This window comes from Hydra vulgaris, chromosome 05, assembly GCF_038396675.1.
Source record: "Hydra vulgaris chromosome 05, alternate assembly HydraT2T_AEP".
NCBI classification, from domain to species: domain Eukaryota; kingdom Metazoa; phylum Cnidaria; class Hydrozoa; order Anthoathecata; family Hydridae; genus Hydra; species Hydra vulgaris.
In genome coordinates, this window is record NC_088924.1 from 24,574,031 (window position 1) to 24,592,654 (window position 18,624).

Here is an 18,624-nt window from a genome sequence, read left to right on the forward strand (position 1 = left end):
TGACAATAAATCCTTTATCCGCCTTGATTCTGTAACATTGAAAAGATTATCTTTTTTTTTTGTACAAAAATTTCATTTACTTCCTTTAAATAATTTTTAACAATTTAACACAGGAAAACAAAGCAAGATGTGGCCAAAACACACATGGTTTGTGCCATTGATGTTCTTTTATAAACTGCATTTATATAAAGTTAAAGTTAAAATTTTTTTTTGATTGCTAGACTGTTTCTTCAGATTAAAATTTTCAATATACTTTTACAATAATTTTTAAATTATTAGTTCGACACGGTAAGTTTTCTTTTTTTATTGACTTTCTTTTTATGATTTTATAAGCATGCAAAGCTGATGTTTTGACTTTACAAGCTGCGATACTCCATTATATTAATCACACCTTGAATTTAATGGTTTAATTTTTTGCTGAGCGTTTAAATAGCTTTTTTGCTCAATCAATGACTTCTAACATAGTCAAGTTTTTAATTAGTATGTTGAATAAACATTCTTTTAATAAATAGAATATGTTGATTGAAACTTTGTCCAAGTGGCAGTGAACGTTATATACTGTTATGTATAATATCGTATGTATTAAATAATATCGTATGCATTAAATAATATGCAAAACTTACATACTAATTTATTAGTAATGTTGTATGAATGAACATAACGCAAAAAATAAAAATTGGTTCAAGAATCTAATTACTACACTTCTCTTACCGTATATCTATTTCCTGAATTTGACGCTTTCGACCATTTTACCGATTTTTTAACAAATCACAGATATCCTGATATATAGAGTCGACAATTATTATTTTAGCCTCATGTGACAATAAATATATTTTGGTATCATTACTGCTTTAGTAGTAGCCAATAATCTGCAATAATGTTAATTAGATGAAAACAGGTAGCATTTTTTTAGTGAAAATATGGTTTTATTTGAACACGAGGGTAACCATAAATTTTTATCAAGAAAAAAAGATATAAAATCAATTTTAAACAGTTAAACAAAAAAAATTATTATAAATTGTTTCAAGCAAACCTGGAACTAGGCCTGTACATTGCAACTCAAAATTTACTTTGAATTAATCTGTCAATTTGAAAAGGTTAATGCTCTTGACTTGAAGAGAAGTTGCAATTGTGCTGGTTTTGTTATTCTCGCAAGTTAATGATAAGAGTCAGTACGCCAAGTCTTGGAAACACGGACGCATCTCAATTCGAAGGCTAATTTGGCTGGCTGAAATTATTCTGGTAGATTTTTAAGACATTTTTTTTCTCGCTGGCACCTATGAAATCTATCCAATATCTATTTTTAAACGTGAATTCCCTTGCATTTCACATAAACATTAAGTTTTAGAAACTTTTATTATTTTTTATGGAGTTTTCAAGTTTCCAAAAATCTCGGAGCTTCAAGTCTCCAAAATCTAGTCAGATAAATATTTTACTATTAATTAATTCAACATTTTTGCTTTGTATACTTGAATATTGATCTAATTAAAACCAAAAAATTTTTTTAGACTTTAAACAATTGATAAAATGGTTAAAAAACAAAAGAATAAAAAAACACAGATATATAATTTATGAAGATGAATATAAAAAACAAAAACTTGCAACTCGTAAAGTAATAAATGAAAACTTACCAATAAATTAAGTTCCCTTTTCATGTTGAAAATATTAAAAAAACCTTCAAAATTTTAAGTGAAATCAGATAGTAACTTATGATTCAAAAGTTAAGCACCAGGTTTAGAAGTTTAACTAATAAAATTATTGTTAACAGCATAAGGTTGAGGTAGCTAAGAACAACAAACAAAAGAAGAAAAATTAGAAATTCCAATATTACTAACAATTTGATTAATATGTATAAACCTATATATGCAATTATAAATGTGTACTTTGACAAGGACTGTGACCTCAGGCTGTAATCGCGTACTGTTTGGGGGCTTCAATACATTGACTATAAAATAGCCTGATGCTGCAAAGAAGTGCCACTATACCAACTGAGTGCTTGGAATAAGGCAGCAATTTTTTTTTCATTAATCGTTGTTTTTTTCTTTTCATGCTTTTAAGATAAGCTAAGCTAGTAAGCTGATGCTTATCTAAAAACGCTATAGTATATATATGTATATGTATATGTATGTATATATATATATATATATATATATATATATATATATATATATATATATATATATATATATATATATATATATATATATATATATATATATATATATATATATGCATGTATATGTATATATATATATATATATATGTATTTATTTATTTATATACATATATATATGTACATGTATGTATATGTATATATATATATATATATATATATATATATATATATATATATATATATATATATATATATATTATATATATATATATATATATATATATATATATATATATACTTTTATATATATATATATATATATACACGCACACACACACAAACATATATATACATATATAAATATTTATATATATATATATATATATATATATATATATATATATATATATATATATATATATATATATATATATATATGTATATATTTATAAATTGCTATAAATATAATTGTTTTTTATAGTATGTGAGAGAGAATGCGTGAGCCTCCAAGAGACATGATCAAAAGGTCATAAAAGTAAAAGATGTGTAAAATGAAAATATAGTTAATGATTATTTTAAAGCTAACAATTGATTAGCGTTATTTGTAAATAATAGTATATGTATAAAGCGGTATTTGTATGTAATATATATATAATTGAATTGGTGAAAAGAAAAATTGTAAATATCAAGAGAATTAGTTTGCATATAAAATATGTTGAAGTGCATTAAGATACATGAGGAGTTTTACGCTTAACTTATAAAGTCCTTTTTAATGTGAAACATTAAGCAAGTCTTTCCGGGAAGCGTGTGAGGTCGCACGTCTTGTTTGTCCACATTTAAAATAATTTTTATAGACAAACTGACCACATTTTTATAAAGTAAGCGTTTTAAGAGTTACCGGCAATAAAAGCTATAAGTAACTGCAGAGAGTAGAACAGCAATACTCGAAGAAAGGAAACAAATTGTATACGAAATATAAAATCTAAATAAATTAAACTAAAAAAAAAATTAAAAATTAAAATAAAAAAAACTTTGTTAAAAAAATTATATATCTAAATTTTGTACTTGTTTTTTTGCATTTCTTTTTAGGGCATTTGTTATTTTCCGCTGCCAAAGTTGATACAAGTCGAGTAAAAAAACAGAAAATAATAATGATAAAAAATAATGAAAATAAAATCTTCTTTTGGTATTAAATTTTTTATTTGTGCTAAAAATATGGACAGCTTTGAAATTCGCTTTTCAGATATTTTCACTGGACTTTAATGCTTTTATCAATGCACAAAAAAGTGACAAATCTAATTGCTATTTATATGTAAAAAAAAAAATTTTAAACAATTTATTCATTATCACTAAAATTCAAATATAAAATATTTGGTTGTCTTCACTACCCCGATTGGAGTTTACTTCACTTTCGTTGGATTCTCCAAATTGCGCGTTTTGTGCAAACTGTGCAACCTGACAGTTTATATCCTGATTAACTATTTTATTTCCAGATGAACTAGTTATTGATGATACTTCAAAAGTTTGTGGGTTAGTACTTTGTAATTTACTAAATTTTTTTTAACAAAATATTTCGGAGCCTTTGGAACAATTTTAAAAAGGTTTATACGAAATTTTATGGAGCATTTATAAAAGAAACCATGCAATTATTTTGTTTAAGTTTTTCCATCATAACAAAATTTATTAATCAAATAATATATATTAGGAACAAAAAGGTTACAAATAAATTTATTTTCTTATTATATATGTATTGAGAAATAACGTCAAATATAGCAAAAATATTTTTATAAGTGAAAAGATGGGAAAACCAATAAACGTAAGAAAAAAAATTAACTAAACTTCTCATTGCTCTAGCGTACATTGCAAATTAGTCTTTTAATTAAAGGGAATAATAAAAATTGCGAACAAATAGCATATCAAAACATTTTATTGTTGATAAAATGTTATTAAAATGTTTTTTTCTTCAACTTGTATCAAGTTTGGTAGATACCTAACTCAGTATAAACATGGACGTATAAGAGATGGACGTGCAACCCATTGTTTTACATCAAAGAGACCGCCAAAATCAGCGAGCCATGCTATTTTACGACAACTTCTAAATATTCCGTCATAAGCAAAAAATTTTAAAAAAATGGCTGTCAAACAAATATTTTTAATTTAGATGTAATGGCTATTTATGTTAGTTATAATTATCTTAAAATATATATTTTATGTGCTAATAAGTTATTGTATAAACCAGGCATAAACAAATAAGGTATTTTAAGAAAACAAAGATGTAATAACATATTTTCTCTAATACTTGAACAGTTTTTGAGTATACGTTGACAATAAAATTAACATTTATGGAGAGCTTTTAAAAAAAATCCTATAGATTGGAAATTTTAGTTAAGTTTTGTTGTTGACATTTTAGCAAGTACACTTACCACTAAGAGTCTCAATTCTTTGTACATTTTGTTTCAACTTTGATGTTTTATTTTATTTTCTCCGACATAACGCCACTCTTTGCCTTGTTTACTTACACGAAGTCAGCTGGAAATTATTTTTATCTTCGTAACTGTTGAAGCAGCTCTACACAATTAATTAATACATTTAACTAATAAATATAGTTGTATATGCATATATATATATATATATATATATATATATATATATATATATATATATACATATATATATATATATATATATATATATATATATATATATAAATATATATATATATATTATGTATATATATATTTATATATACATATATATATATATATATATATACATATATGTATATATATATATATATATATATATATTTATTTATACGGAGGGCTTTTAAAAAAAATCCTTTGGATTGGAAATTTTTACAAAATATATATATATATATATATATATATATATATATATATATATATATATATATATATATATATATATATATATATATATATATATATATATATATATATATATAAATATATATATATATTGTAAAAATTATTTTACAAAATAAAAGAGTTAAATCCAAAAAATTAATTTTTTATTTAATTACATATATACAAACTCTTTTAAAGATGTTTGTATATAATAAAAGTAAGATGAAACCTTTAAATAATGTATATATATATATATATATATATATATATATATATATATATATATATATATATATATATATATATATTATATGTATATATAAATTTATTTATTTATGTAGCATTTATTAAAATTAAAAATATCCCACTTATTATAAGTGGCATTTATTAAAATTAAAAATATATATATATATTATTTGAATGTAGACATCTTGTATGAGAGTTGAATATTAATTAAATTAAAACATCAGAAAATACGAGTTCTCTTAATACTTTAAATATTTATTTGAAATTTTTGCAGGATTATAGACACCGGCATCATCAGCATATGGTATAATTAATTATATATATATATATATATATATATATATATATATATATATATATATATATATATATATATATAATACATATATATATATATATATTTATATATATATGTATATAGGGTTATTCCATATCAAATCACCTAAAGGCTCCCAGGGTACCACCTCAGATTTGCTTTAAATTTTAACCACGCGCAGATCTTAAGAAAAAAATACAATCCAGAAAATTTCAGCTTGATTGACCAATTTGTTCAAAAGTTATGATTGAATTAAAAATGACCAAAATCAGAAAAATTTGTGTATCAGGAGCTTACAGCAGTTTTTTTTCGATTTTTGACAAGCCATAACTTTTTAAATAAAGATGGTGATCACCTGAAATTTTGTAGGGTAATAGTTTTTTACCCAAATAATCCATTATTGCAGTTGTTTTTGACTGATTATTTACAGTTTTGGCGTTATTGTACCTTAAAGTTGCTAAATATTGCAACATAAATATTTTTTTGAACTTTAATGTGTTACAGTTTAATACTTACTTACAGAAAGTGGATTTTTTTGTTACCTTTGTGTACTTAGGGTCACCACTTGTTAGAATAATCAAAATTGTGCATTAAAAACTAATTTAGCACATGCAGCAGCCTATTGAAAAATCACTTTTTTTAAAAATTATTACAAATTACATTGACTTTGCTGGCATAGAAAATAGCGTAAACAGTTGAAATAAATTATGTAACTTTTTGATGTTGAGGTTCTATATATAGACAATTACCAAAAAAAATTTAAAGACCTATACTCTTTCTTATGACATGATTGTAGCCTTTTGAGAGTGATGATATTTTCAAAAGGAGAATGTTATTAGACTATGAGCTAGCCTTAGGTCATAGTCTAATAATTAGTCATAGGGATGACAGTAGTATATTTTTTATTTTTCTGTGAATGAATATATTCACTTTTCTTTTTAATGACATAATGTCTTAATTTTTACTAATAATGACATAATCAGTGTCGTAATAAGTGTCTGATATTTGTTAGTTTCTTTGAGATTTAAAATGTTTACGTCTTTTTTAAACTTTTTAGATTAGTAATAAAAACAAAAAAAAAGTAAAAAATGACAGAGAAATGTTGTGTGGTGAAAATTTTAAATGAAGATTGCGATAAAACATATTATTGTAGAATGATTGGAAGAATAAAGCTAAAAGATATTGTGAACAGAGATGTTGAAGTTTTAATTCAAAGAATTGGACACACTTTTGAACTAAATGGGGAGATATGTTTTCACCATGAAAAGCCTATATTTCTAGATATGAAGCGCCTCAAAAATACTGCTGTGATCCGTTTAAAGTTCACAAAAAAAAAATTATTAAGGGATTGTGTAAAGTCGATATTTTAACAGCAAGTCAACTAAAGATCAAACATGGTCAAAAACTTTGCACTAACTGTTTGAATGAATTCAAATTTGAACAAATTACAGGAAAATTTTGTCAAGAAGATGAAGACAAAGATGTTGACGATGAGGAGTTTAGTTCTTCGGACCTAAATAAGACAGTTTTAAATAAGAGTAAGTAAGTTTTAAGTAAACGTGACAAATTAGAATACGGAAAGCAAAAAGTTAAAAAACTGGAAACAAGAATGACAAACCTAGTAGCATCAGCATTGGATATAGATCCAAAAGAAATAATATCTGAGAAAAAGCAAAAGTACATTAACTGTAATGATTTAGACAAACTTTTAGATGCAGAAAGGAAAAAGTAAAAATCAGTTTGAATGAAGAAAAAGTTCAGTTACTAACATTAACTCCTGATAGTTGGTCAATTAAAAAAACTTGCAATGCATTTACAGTTTCAGACCATCTTGTTAAGAAAGCCAGAAAGATGAAAAATGAAAAGGGAATACTTGCTAAACCTGAGGCTAAAAAAGGACATCCTTTGGAGGATATTGTTAAGCAGAGAATCATTGAATTATATGAATCTGACGAATACAATAGACAATGTCCAGGAAAAAAAGACTTTGTTTCTGTGCGTATAAATAATGTTAAAGTTCGTAAACAAAAACGCTTAATATTAGTTTGTTTAAAAGAACTTTATCTGCAATTTAAGAAGTTATACCCTAAACACAAAGTTGGATTCAGCAAGTTCTGTGAACTAAGGCCAAAGTGGTGTCTTACTGTTGATAGTAGTGGAAGCCACTCAGTTTGTGTATGTTCTTACCATCAAAATTGATGTGCTCTGCTCTTCCAGCCATTTAATTTATTACAAAGATTTAATGAAAGTATGTGTTTGTAATATAGATAGTCAAAACTGCATGTTTCTTATATGTTCCAACTGCCCAAAACAAAATTTGAAGACTTACTTAGAAAATGTGTTTGAAAAGAATAGTTTTGATTTTGATGATCAGATCACATATAAACAATGGGTGTCAACTGACCGAACTGCACTTATTACAGTCCAAACAAGTATTTAGTGAATTTATTGAAACTTTAAGTGAAACTTTGTATGACCTTTGCCACCACCACTTTATCAAAGAAGCACAGTCTTCCTACTTATCAGAGGCAAAACAAACATTAGACCAATATACCTGCATTATTCTGATGGATTTTTCAGAAAACTATAGTTTTCTTGTACAAGATGCTATACAAGGGTTTTACTAGCAAGCCAATCGAGCTATCTTACACCCATTTGATGTTTATTACAAAGATGAAAAAGATCACCTTAAATGTGAATGCTGTTGTTTAATTTCTGACTATCTTTGTCATGACCAATCAGCAGTCCATTGTTTTCTCACAAAGTTGCTCCCTATGGTCAAAATCAAACTACCCACAGTGAATAAAGTTAAATACTTCAGCGATGGTGCTGCGTCACAGTATTAAAACTACAAATGTCTAATAAACTTAATTTATCACATTGTAGATCACCAAATAAATGCTGAGCATCACTTATTTGCTACGTCACATGGCAAAAGTCCATGCGATGGAATAGGAGGTACTATAAAAAGCTAGTCTACGAGCAGCTAGTCTACGAGCAGCAATTACAAATCAGATGCTCACACCACAACAGATCTCTGTTTACATGGGCTCGAAAAAACATCAAAGGTGTTAACATATTTTATCTTTCAAGTGATGATATCAATAACCATGAAACAACTTTTAACCTTCAGAAACGATATGAAGTGATTCGCACAGTTCCGGGAAAAAGAAGCTATCACTGTTTTGTACCAGATGGAGAGAAATTGTTTTTACAAAGAATCTCTAGTGATACTGTCTACAATACTTATATGTTAAATGATGTTAATTTGATTTAAAAAAATCCTTTAAATTTTCAACCCGGTAAATATATTGCATGCTTTTACGATGAAGAATGGTACATAGGGCTTGTGGTTGATATTTGTAATGAAAACCAAGACGTTAATGTGAAGTTTATGCAAAGAAACAAATTAAATTTAAAATGGACAAACAATGCACGATCAAGTTGGTTTTGGGTTCTATTTGACAAGATAATATGTCAAATATGTATTCCGTTGATTAAAAATATAAGTGCTCGTGACTATATTCTTTTTAGTAATGACTATGACAGTATTATGAGTTATATAAATCAGAGATAAGCTAATTAGTTTCATGTATACATACTTTTTCTTTTAACTGATTATCTTACTCTTTGAATGCACTTTTTTACAGTATAGTTTGTATAAAATTTGAGGTATAAATTTTGTATGTGGTAAGTGGTATTTTTTTGTTCTCCTTTTGAAAATATCATCACTCTCAAAAGGCTACCATCATATCATAAGATAGAGTATAGGTCTTAAAATTTTTTTTGGTGATTGTCTATATATAGAACCTCAACATTCAAAAGTTTCATAATTTATTTCAACTGTTTACGCTATTTTCTATGCCAGCAAAGTCAATGTAATTTGTAATAATTTTTAAAAAAAGTGATTTTTCAATAGACTGCTGCATGTGCTAAATTAATTTTTAATGCATAATTTTGATTATTCTAACAAGTGGTGACCCTAAGTACACAAAAGTAGCAAAAAAATCCACTTTCTGTACGTAAGTATTAAACTGTAACACATTAAAGTTCGAAAAAATATTTATGTTGCAATATTTAGCAACTTTAATGGTACAACTTTCAAGGTACAATAACGCAAAAACTGTAAATAATCAGTCAAAAACAACTGCAATAATGGATTATTTGGGTGAAAAACTATTACCCTACAAAATTTCAGGTGATCACCATCTTTATTTAAAAAGTTATGGCTTGTCAAAAATCGAAAAAAACTGCTGTAAGCTCCTGTTACACAAATTTTTCTGATTTTGGTCATTTTTAATTCAATCATAACTTTTGAACAAATTGGTCAATCAAGCTGAATATTTCTGGATTGTAATTTTTTCATAAGATCTGTGCGTGGTCAAAGTTTAAAGCAAATCTGAATCGGTACCCTGGGGAACTTTCAAAAAACTAGGTGATTTGATATGGAATAACTCTATATATACATATATATTATATAATAATATAAAATTATAAATAATATTATAATATATATATATATATATATATATATATATATATATATATATATATATATATATATATATATATATATATTATATTGTTTCAATGTCATATCTTGTCGTCATCATCATCGTTTTAGCGCCCTTGTTTCAGTGATTGCACGGGTTGGACGTTTCTCATAATGCAATTTCTCCAATATACACGGTCTTGAACATCTTCTTTCCTTAAATGTAGCTTTTTCATATCATCTAAAACACACTCTTTCCAAGTTTTTCTATTTCTACCTCTACCTTTTTCTCATGAAACTTTTAACTTTCTACATGCTGTTAGCCAGTCATCTGCATCCTTACGCTCTACATGCCCGAACCACCTTAACCTTCCTTGACGCACCCTATTAGATAAACTCACTATGCCTAATCTTTTTCTTAAATCATCACTGCTTTTCTTGTCTTTTAGAGTCACACCGCACATCCATCTAATCATCATCCTTTCTGTCCTTTCCAAACGCTGAACATCATCAACCTTCATTGCCCATGTTTCACTGCCATACAACATAACACTCTCGACGTATATACTATATAACTTTCCTTTAATCTTTAATGAAGCACCTGTTGCTGTTAAAAGTGGAGATAATTCTCTGAACTTGGCCCAAGCAGACCTTACTCTTGCCCTAGATGCTTCTTCTGCTCAACCAGATGATCCAATTGTATCTTCAAGATAACAAAATTATCTTGTCGTCTATATATATATTTAAAATTTAAAACATAAACCACAGCTGCGTACTAACTAAATTTTTTATTTGTAATATATCAATCTGTTTAGTACAGATTGTCATCAGATGAAAAAACTAAATGATAGGTAAGTGGGATGCATCTGGTGCAACTGAGCATGGTAGAGAATGCAATGGCGCATTTGATTGGACTCATCCAAAGACTCTTGCCATTAAGTCTGAGTATGAAGATCGTAAAGTGAGAGAATCACTCGAAATCAATTACGCCTCAACATACCAAGAAACTAAACATTCTCCAATCCTTCTTAACCTTGATAATGGCGTTAAAATATCCACAAACTGTTAAAGGCCTCCATTTAAGAAAATTATTTAACTAACAAAGAAATGACAATACCAATAATAATAATTTCTAATTTTAAATTGACGTTGTTTTGTTATCATTTATGGCTTCTTTTTAACGTCTTCTTTAACGTTTTTTATGTGATATTTGTTGTAACGGTTTTTTGTAATTTTATTTTACTTCTGATGACGATCTGTATTAAACATTACAATTGAAATATTACAAATAAATAATTTAGTTAGTGCGCAGCTGTAATTCTTGTTTCAAATTTTAAATATATATTATAATATTATTTATACAAATTACCATTTTTTATGGTAATTTGCAACTAAAATGGAGTATGGTTTGCAAAATACCATAGTCTATTGTAATTTCCATAAATATCACAAAAACAAAAACGTTGGTTATGTAAGTTATTGATAAGATTAATTTAAAACAGTATATATATATATATATATATATATATATATATATATATATATATATATATATATATATATATATATATATGTATATATATATATATATATATATATATATATATATATATATATATGTATATATATATATATATATACTGTTTTAGTATATATATATATATATATATATATATATATATATATAATATATATATATATATATATATATATACTGTTTTAGTATATATATATATATATATATATATATATATATATATATATATATATATATATATATATATATATATATATATATATATATATATATATATATATATATATATATATATATATATATCACGAGAAGAAGTGGTTTTAAAAGAATATAAACAGTTTGTATCACGCGAAGAAGTGGTTTTACAAAAATCTAAACAGTTTGTATCACGTGAAGAAGTGGTGAAAAGATTAAAAATTTCAATAAAGATAATTAGTAAGTTTAAACATATATATATATAAATTTTGTTATACATTTTATACTAAATACTGGGAAGGAAAAGGGGTATTGATGCGTTGCTTTATTTACATGATTAAAATTTCTATCTAATACCCTTTGTAATATTTTTTTTGTTTTTGATTCCTTAATCTTTGTTTTTGATTTTTATAAGATTTTTCCTAGTTTAAATTACAATTTTTTTTAATTAGAAATGGAAGAACTTGTGGTGTCTTGTTTAAATGAGAGAGAAACTCTTGAATTTCTTAGAATAAACACAGAAAACGATATTGAAATTGTTTTAGAAGAAGATGTATCGTTGATATTTGCTGATGATTTTGTTTTACAAGAGCTTCCCACTATAACTCAAACAAACCAATTATCATCTCTTCTTAGCTGTAGATTTTGCTCAAAAAGTTACCAAAAATTATATTTTTTTAAAAAACATTTAACAATATGCCAAGGTTTAACAAAGGCTAGAAATATACTAACATCTACAACACTTTTAAAACAAACAGCAAGTATGCATCTTGTATTATATATATGTATATGATCTTTTACATTATATATATATATATATATATATATATATATATATATATATATATATATATATATATATATATATATATATATCAGTCTTCTCCATTTGGGGAGCGCTTTCATGCTCTTGCAGTTAGTAAGCAACCGGGTTGATATTTGACCGGGGCCGGGTTTGATAAAACATAGCTAACGCCGTTTGTGACCGGGGCTGCAATAATATTGATAGATCCTATAAATATATTATTTTTACATAAAATTCATTATATATTTTATATAAATGCATACAAATCATCAGCATGATGATGACATCATGATCATCATCAAGATCATTATGATCATCATGATAATTAGCATCATCATCATCATCATTGTCATCATCATCTTCATTATCTTTATGTAGATCTTTTGAAGAACTCAGGGGGGTTTTCTCACTCATAGGAGGGAGAGGGGGCTTTGAGAGGGCATTTGAGCTTTAATAAGATCTAACTTCTAATACAGCTTGGGCTCTAGTGGCTGGTGAACTTTGAGTTAGATTTAAATTATTTCAGCTAATGGTTATCGTAATAATCTAGACCTTCCTTGTTTTATAAATATTAATGTACTCAAGGAATCTTTTTTTTGCGTCATCTAGGATTAACTCTTCTATCTGATCTTTCTTAGAAACCATATATAAAATCAATTGCAAAACTAGTATCTGCTAAGGTAGCATCTTTTTATTGCACTTTCCACCTTCTTCAGTGCCGTACTCAGACATAATTTCATACCATTTTACTGGTATGGGCGCCCAAACTAAAAGCGGCACATATCTTAAATTACAACATTTGTAATGTCTAACATTATTTCAAAAAAAAATTGTCCCTCTCTTTTCAATTTGTTTTCATTTGTAGTCCTTCGCATTTTTAAAATTACTTGATATGGAAACCTCCAAATCAGCCCTCCTCCACAGAGCCTGGTATTCCTGAATCCCCGGCCCCGGTCACTTACTACTTGCAGTTTTATGCTTACCCAATGCCCATGAAGACTCTGATTTCTGAAGAGTCTTTATTGGCGAAACATTGTGTAAAAAAATTGAAATTGATAAGTGATTTCTAATAATTTATATATATATATATATATATATATATATATATATATATATATATATATATATATATATATATATATAAAATTGTCTTTTCAGATTGTATCCCTTCAACAGATTTATTTAACATTAAAGAAGAATGTCTACATTTTATATGGCAATCCATCAGTGATGCTGCAACACATTCTATATTCAACTTAAAAGTTGGTTCTTTTAAAACACCAGGAAATTTATGTTCTTCTCTTGCCATAAGCATGCTAACCAAGAAAGAAAATATAAATTTAGTAGAATTCAATGAAATATTAAGTAAGAAAATATAAATTTAGTAGAATTCAATGAAATATTAAGTAACAAAGTTGAAAGAAATATGGAGCGACATTGTGTTATCATATGGGTTGGATGAGTACTTAGATGGACAACATATTCTTTACCAGTTTATATTAACCAAGGTTTATGAAAAGCTTCTTATATTGAGAAATAACCAGCTAGATAATAAAAATCCAGTTAAAGAAGATCTTGTTTTGTCTTCTCAAGAAGAAAAGACACTTCATTATGTGGCTGGTTTTGTTGCATTTTCATTAGCAAAACGATACAAAAATCAAACTAATGAATCAGCAAAAATATTTTTGAATTTATTAGAATCTTGGAGAGAAAGTTCTAACAAAATTATGGTGTGTGAAAGTATTTATGACTATACCACATGGACTGAAAGAATTAATAGAGGCGGTTTATTTTGTGTAAACAAGGACTTTTATGCCTTAATTTATAGAATTGAGCAAGTTGTTCGTGAAACTCTAAATAAATCTTTGTTGACTAAATACCAAGGTACAGATCTTAGAGATGTGATTATGCCATTATTACATAGTAGTAAACAAATTGATTCAATTTGGGTAACACTTATTTGTGATATAAAATTTAAGGAATTACCAGATCTTTTAAAAGATATAATTTTTAAAAAATGGGTCAATTTAAGAATAAAATCTTTTGTTGATACTTGGATACAAATAGCGAAGAAAAAGAAGTCAATATCCAATAGAAGCGAACCTTCTATAAGAAAAATGCTAAATAATAAGAAAAATGCTAAATAATAAAAAAAAAGCTAATACTTGACTTTGTTTTATTTTATAGACAATTTAGTATTTTTGTTACAATAGCTGTTAATATTATTAAAATGAATTTAGTTCCTTAATAAATGCCCTATGCAATGCATAGTATGCATAATATCCATATTAACAAACCCCCTTCTGTGAAAATTTTGTGCAGGGGTATTTTAGAAAAAGAAAGCAGTTTTAAATAACAAATATATATCTTCTAATCCCCCTAAGGGGTCGGCCATAAAGTGCGTATGCTTATAGGGTGAGGGAGGTAAACAAATAGAGTATAATGGCGGGGGTGGGGGGTCTTAACCAACAATAATAAACAGCTTAATGTTTGAATAAATAACAAGTTCTTTTCTGGGGCCGACGACACGGGTTTCAAAGTTTTGTTTAAATTTCTAAAATATTCTATAATATTATCTATATAACAGCTGTATATAATAGCACGCTATTACAAACTTCTTTTTTATATTACATCATGAATAAACAAGTAGAAGCGTTTATTTTGCTACCTCAGAATATCCCCTAGACATTTGTCAGATTTTATTTTGTATTATACTTTAAAAAAATCCCACTTCAATTACTATTTCACTAATTTTATATATTTTTAATTCTTAGGAAGAGGGGGTATTCCAAAGCGAACGTACTATTTAAGGGGAGGAGATCTTAAAAGTACGCATGGCAACAGGGGGAGGGCCAAGTTTAAATTTTTCAGGCGTATGTTTATGTACCCCTTAAGGGTACGGGCAATAAAGTAAATCAATAAAATTTTTTAGAATCTCAATTTAAAATATGGCGTTTCCCTTAGTGGGTTGAAGCATCAGGTAAAAGGGTGGAGATCCTTGTCCATCCCCCTTCAAAATTGTTATATTGTGTCATAAAATATCATAAAACGGAAATCATTTGAATAAATTATATATTTATAAGTGTATACATTTTAATAAATTAAAGTATACATTATTTTTTTCTTTTTTTACAAGGCAGAGTCTCGTTGAGGACATCAACTTTCAATATTTCCCCATCTCTGCCTCTTGAGTTTCCGCTCATTACCTGTATAAGTGCATCTCCAGCAACATTCAAACCAAGCACATTTCTATTAAATTCCTCAAGAGTTGGATTTTTGTTGCAACCACCCCGTCTCCGCTGTTTGGAAAAGTATTCTTCTACCGGATCTTGAGTAAATTTTTCGGAAAGTAAAAATTTAACGCCATCTTCCAATAAAAGGATCTTACCTAATTCCACAAAGGAATGCACTAAAACATAAAACATACTATAAATTAGCATACAATAAACATTACTCAAATTGATTAACTTAAACCAAACTTAAGGTACTTTGTAATGTACATCAAGGGTAAGAGGAGTTAAAAAACTCTGGATACTAACTTTCTGAGTAATAGTGCTACGATAAAAGTAGATTCAGTTTCAAATTTGCTTATACTACGATAAGTAAATTTCCTATTTTTCTTTCCTTATTTTCCTTTCCTATTCTGTAAAGAAGGCAACAACTAGAAAACCAACTGAAAAAAAATGTTAACAATCCTCAAGCTCCCACAGGAAAGTTAAACCTTATTTATTATATATTTATCATATTGCACATAATAATAATATCGATATTTAATGTTAATAATATAGTACATTATTAATTATTGTTAAAACCAAAATTAAAAAATCACCAGATATTCTGAGTCCTTTTACAGTTTGCTTACTTAGACATAACCTAGATTATTCTTCTTTAGACAAATTTGGAATGCTGTTTGATTCTTTTTCCCATTCACTTAAAAATCCTAGAAAATCTTCTGAAAGCCACTAAAACAATATACATAGATATATATATATATATATATATATATATATATATATATATATATATATATATATATATATATATATATACAATTTTCTTTATATAAGAAACCAGTTTATAAAAAACTGACTTAGGGAGAACATGCAAGGAGTAGTACACAAATCGACTGATTCCCATCAGTCAATCCATGTACTACTCCTTGATTCACTAAGAATCCCATATTCTATGGGTTTAGTTTGGACCTGCAATCTTTTATTGGAAAGAAAGAAAAAAAAAAAACATTTTAATTTTATTCTGGTCTGGCGTTTTAACTTTCAGTCAACATAACATGGAAAAAATATATGTTGACGTGTAAGAATCATGCGGGATCTATATATAAGGATATATATGGATGCGGGATCTATATACATATATATATATATATATATATATATATATATATATATATATATATATATATATATATATATATTCATATATATATATATATATATATATATATATATATATATATATATATATATATATATATATATATATATAAATATATAAACACATTAATAATTTATTTTTATAAATACCTTAAACCTGGGATTCTCAGCAGAAATATAAGGATTTAGTGCATCCTTCCTTGTTTTATTAATGAATTTTGAAACATTCATGCAATCAAAAAATTTATCCATAAATGAATTAAATTTACGAAGTGACACCGTTTTTACATCATTTTGCTCTTCAAGCATGTGCACAACAGTTGAGCTTAGTACCTAAATTATGATAGTATGAATTAGTAGTTATGATTTTTAGCATTAATATTATTTTTAAATTTTAAGCCAAGAAAATATAACAATATTCAATTAGTACTCTTCTGACAACAAATTTTATCAAATTAAGCAAAAATAATTTTATACTTGCACTGCTAGATTTACACGCATTCTTGATTGAGGAGTTAAGTTTATATGTTCGTCTCGAAGTTTGTGTCCCATACGTAGTCATGGGGCATCTCTTAAAAATCCAACATCCCATTCATATAAACTTATAATTTGGTGCCAACCTAATTCTTGTTCTTTATACTATTAATAATAAGTTTCAAAACAAAGTTATTTCAAGTAAATTATGAATAATTTAATTTGATAATAAATAAACTAAATTACCATTAAGTTTCTCGACTTTTTATTCCAATGAGAACTTTCCAAATTATTTCTTGTGGTCTTTAGCAAACGAGGTACATCACAAATAAAGAAAATTTTTCTTTCTGTAGAAAAATAGGAATATTTTAAAACATAAAAATTCATTTAAAAATTAATCAATCTTTTAAAAATTTGGTTCTTACCTGGAGCACAATGATTCAAAGTCCAGTAAACTACTCCTTCTGAAATGTTGCTAGAGTCTTCCATTTTATGAAGATTATAAAACTTTCTATTTGCTGTTGCACCGTCTGAAACTATTGCCCTGACTTTAAGACCAATAGACTCCAAGATCATTATAGCATTCCATGCACAAGAGTATATCTGGTCGTTTTTAAAACCTTCTGAAGCAAAATGTCCAAAATAATAACATAAAGATGAAAAAATTCCTCTTGCCATGAACACAATGACATACTGAGCAAGATTTAATTCAGAATTTCTTTCTGTTATTCTGCGGTCAAACCTTCTATGAAATTCATTTAATGTATCATTCACAGGTCCCATATCCGTAAAGCCTACCATTTTCCCAGTTGTTTTGCAAAACATCAAACCACTTTTAATTTTCATTTCATCGAATATTAAACTTACATTTTTTTCATAATCTTTCATATTATCAGGTTTTAATAATTCAATGAGACGCCTGAGAATGTCAACATTAAAACCACAGCCAGGATCAGTGAAGTTTACATATATTTCAAAAGTGTATTTTTACATGGCAAAAATAAAAAAGGTGAACTTCGTATATGTTTATAAGTGCCAGGACTTTTTAGATATATGCTGAGGCACCATTTAATTATTAATGGATGCCAAACCATAGCCCTACTATTTTTTAATGAAGATTGAACAATCTGCTGCTTCCAGAGTAAAAATTGTGGGGAATCTTTTTTAAAAGGTATAGTTGGTTCA

The 18,624-nt window shown here is 26.6% G+C and overlaps 1 protein-coding gene across 1 annotated transcript; it reads right to left on the reverse strand.

The window, feature by feature from the left end:
• Nucleotides 1-17,676: 17,676 nt before the first annotated feature.
• Nucleotides 17,677-18,342, reverse strand: LOC136080281 (uncharacterized). Its single transcript, XM_065796897.1, has 2 exons — nucleotides 17,865-18,342; nucleotides 17,677-17,786 (listed from the first exon to the last, which is right to left on the reverse strand). Exons 1-2 carry the CDS (start codon nucleotides 18,325-18,327, stop codon nucleotides 17,677-17,679), a joined length of 573 nt encoding a protein of 190 aa, XP_065652969.1. The 5' UTR covers nucleotides 18,328-18,342.
• Nucleotides 18,343-18,624: the final 282 nt, after the last annotated feature.

Excerpts from the sequence above, each read along its gene's own strand:
- LOC136080281 (XM_065796897.1), bottom strand. The coding sequence starts at position 18,327 with ATGAAAGATTATGAAAAAAATGTAAGTTTAATATTCGATGAAATGAAA. Across the intron at positions 17,787-17,864 it reads TTTGAATCATTGTGCTCCAG|AAAGAAAAATTTTCTTTATT; the intron begins GTAAGAACCAAA and ends ATTTTTCTACAG.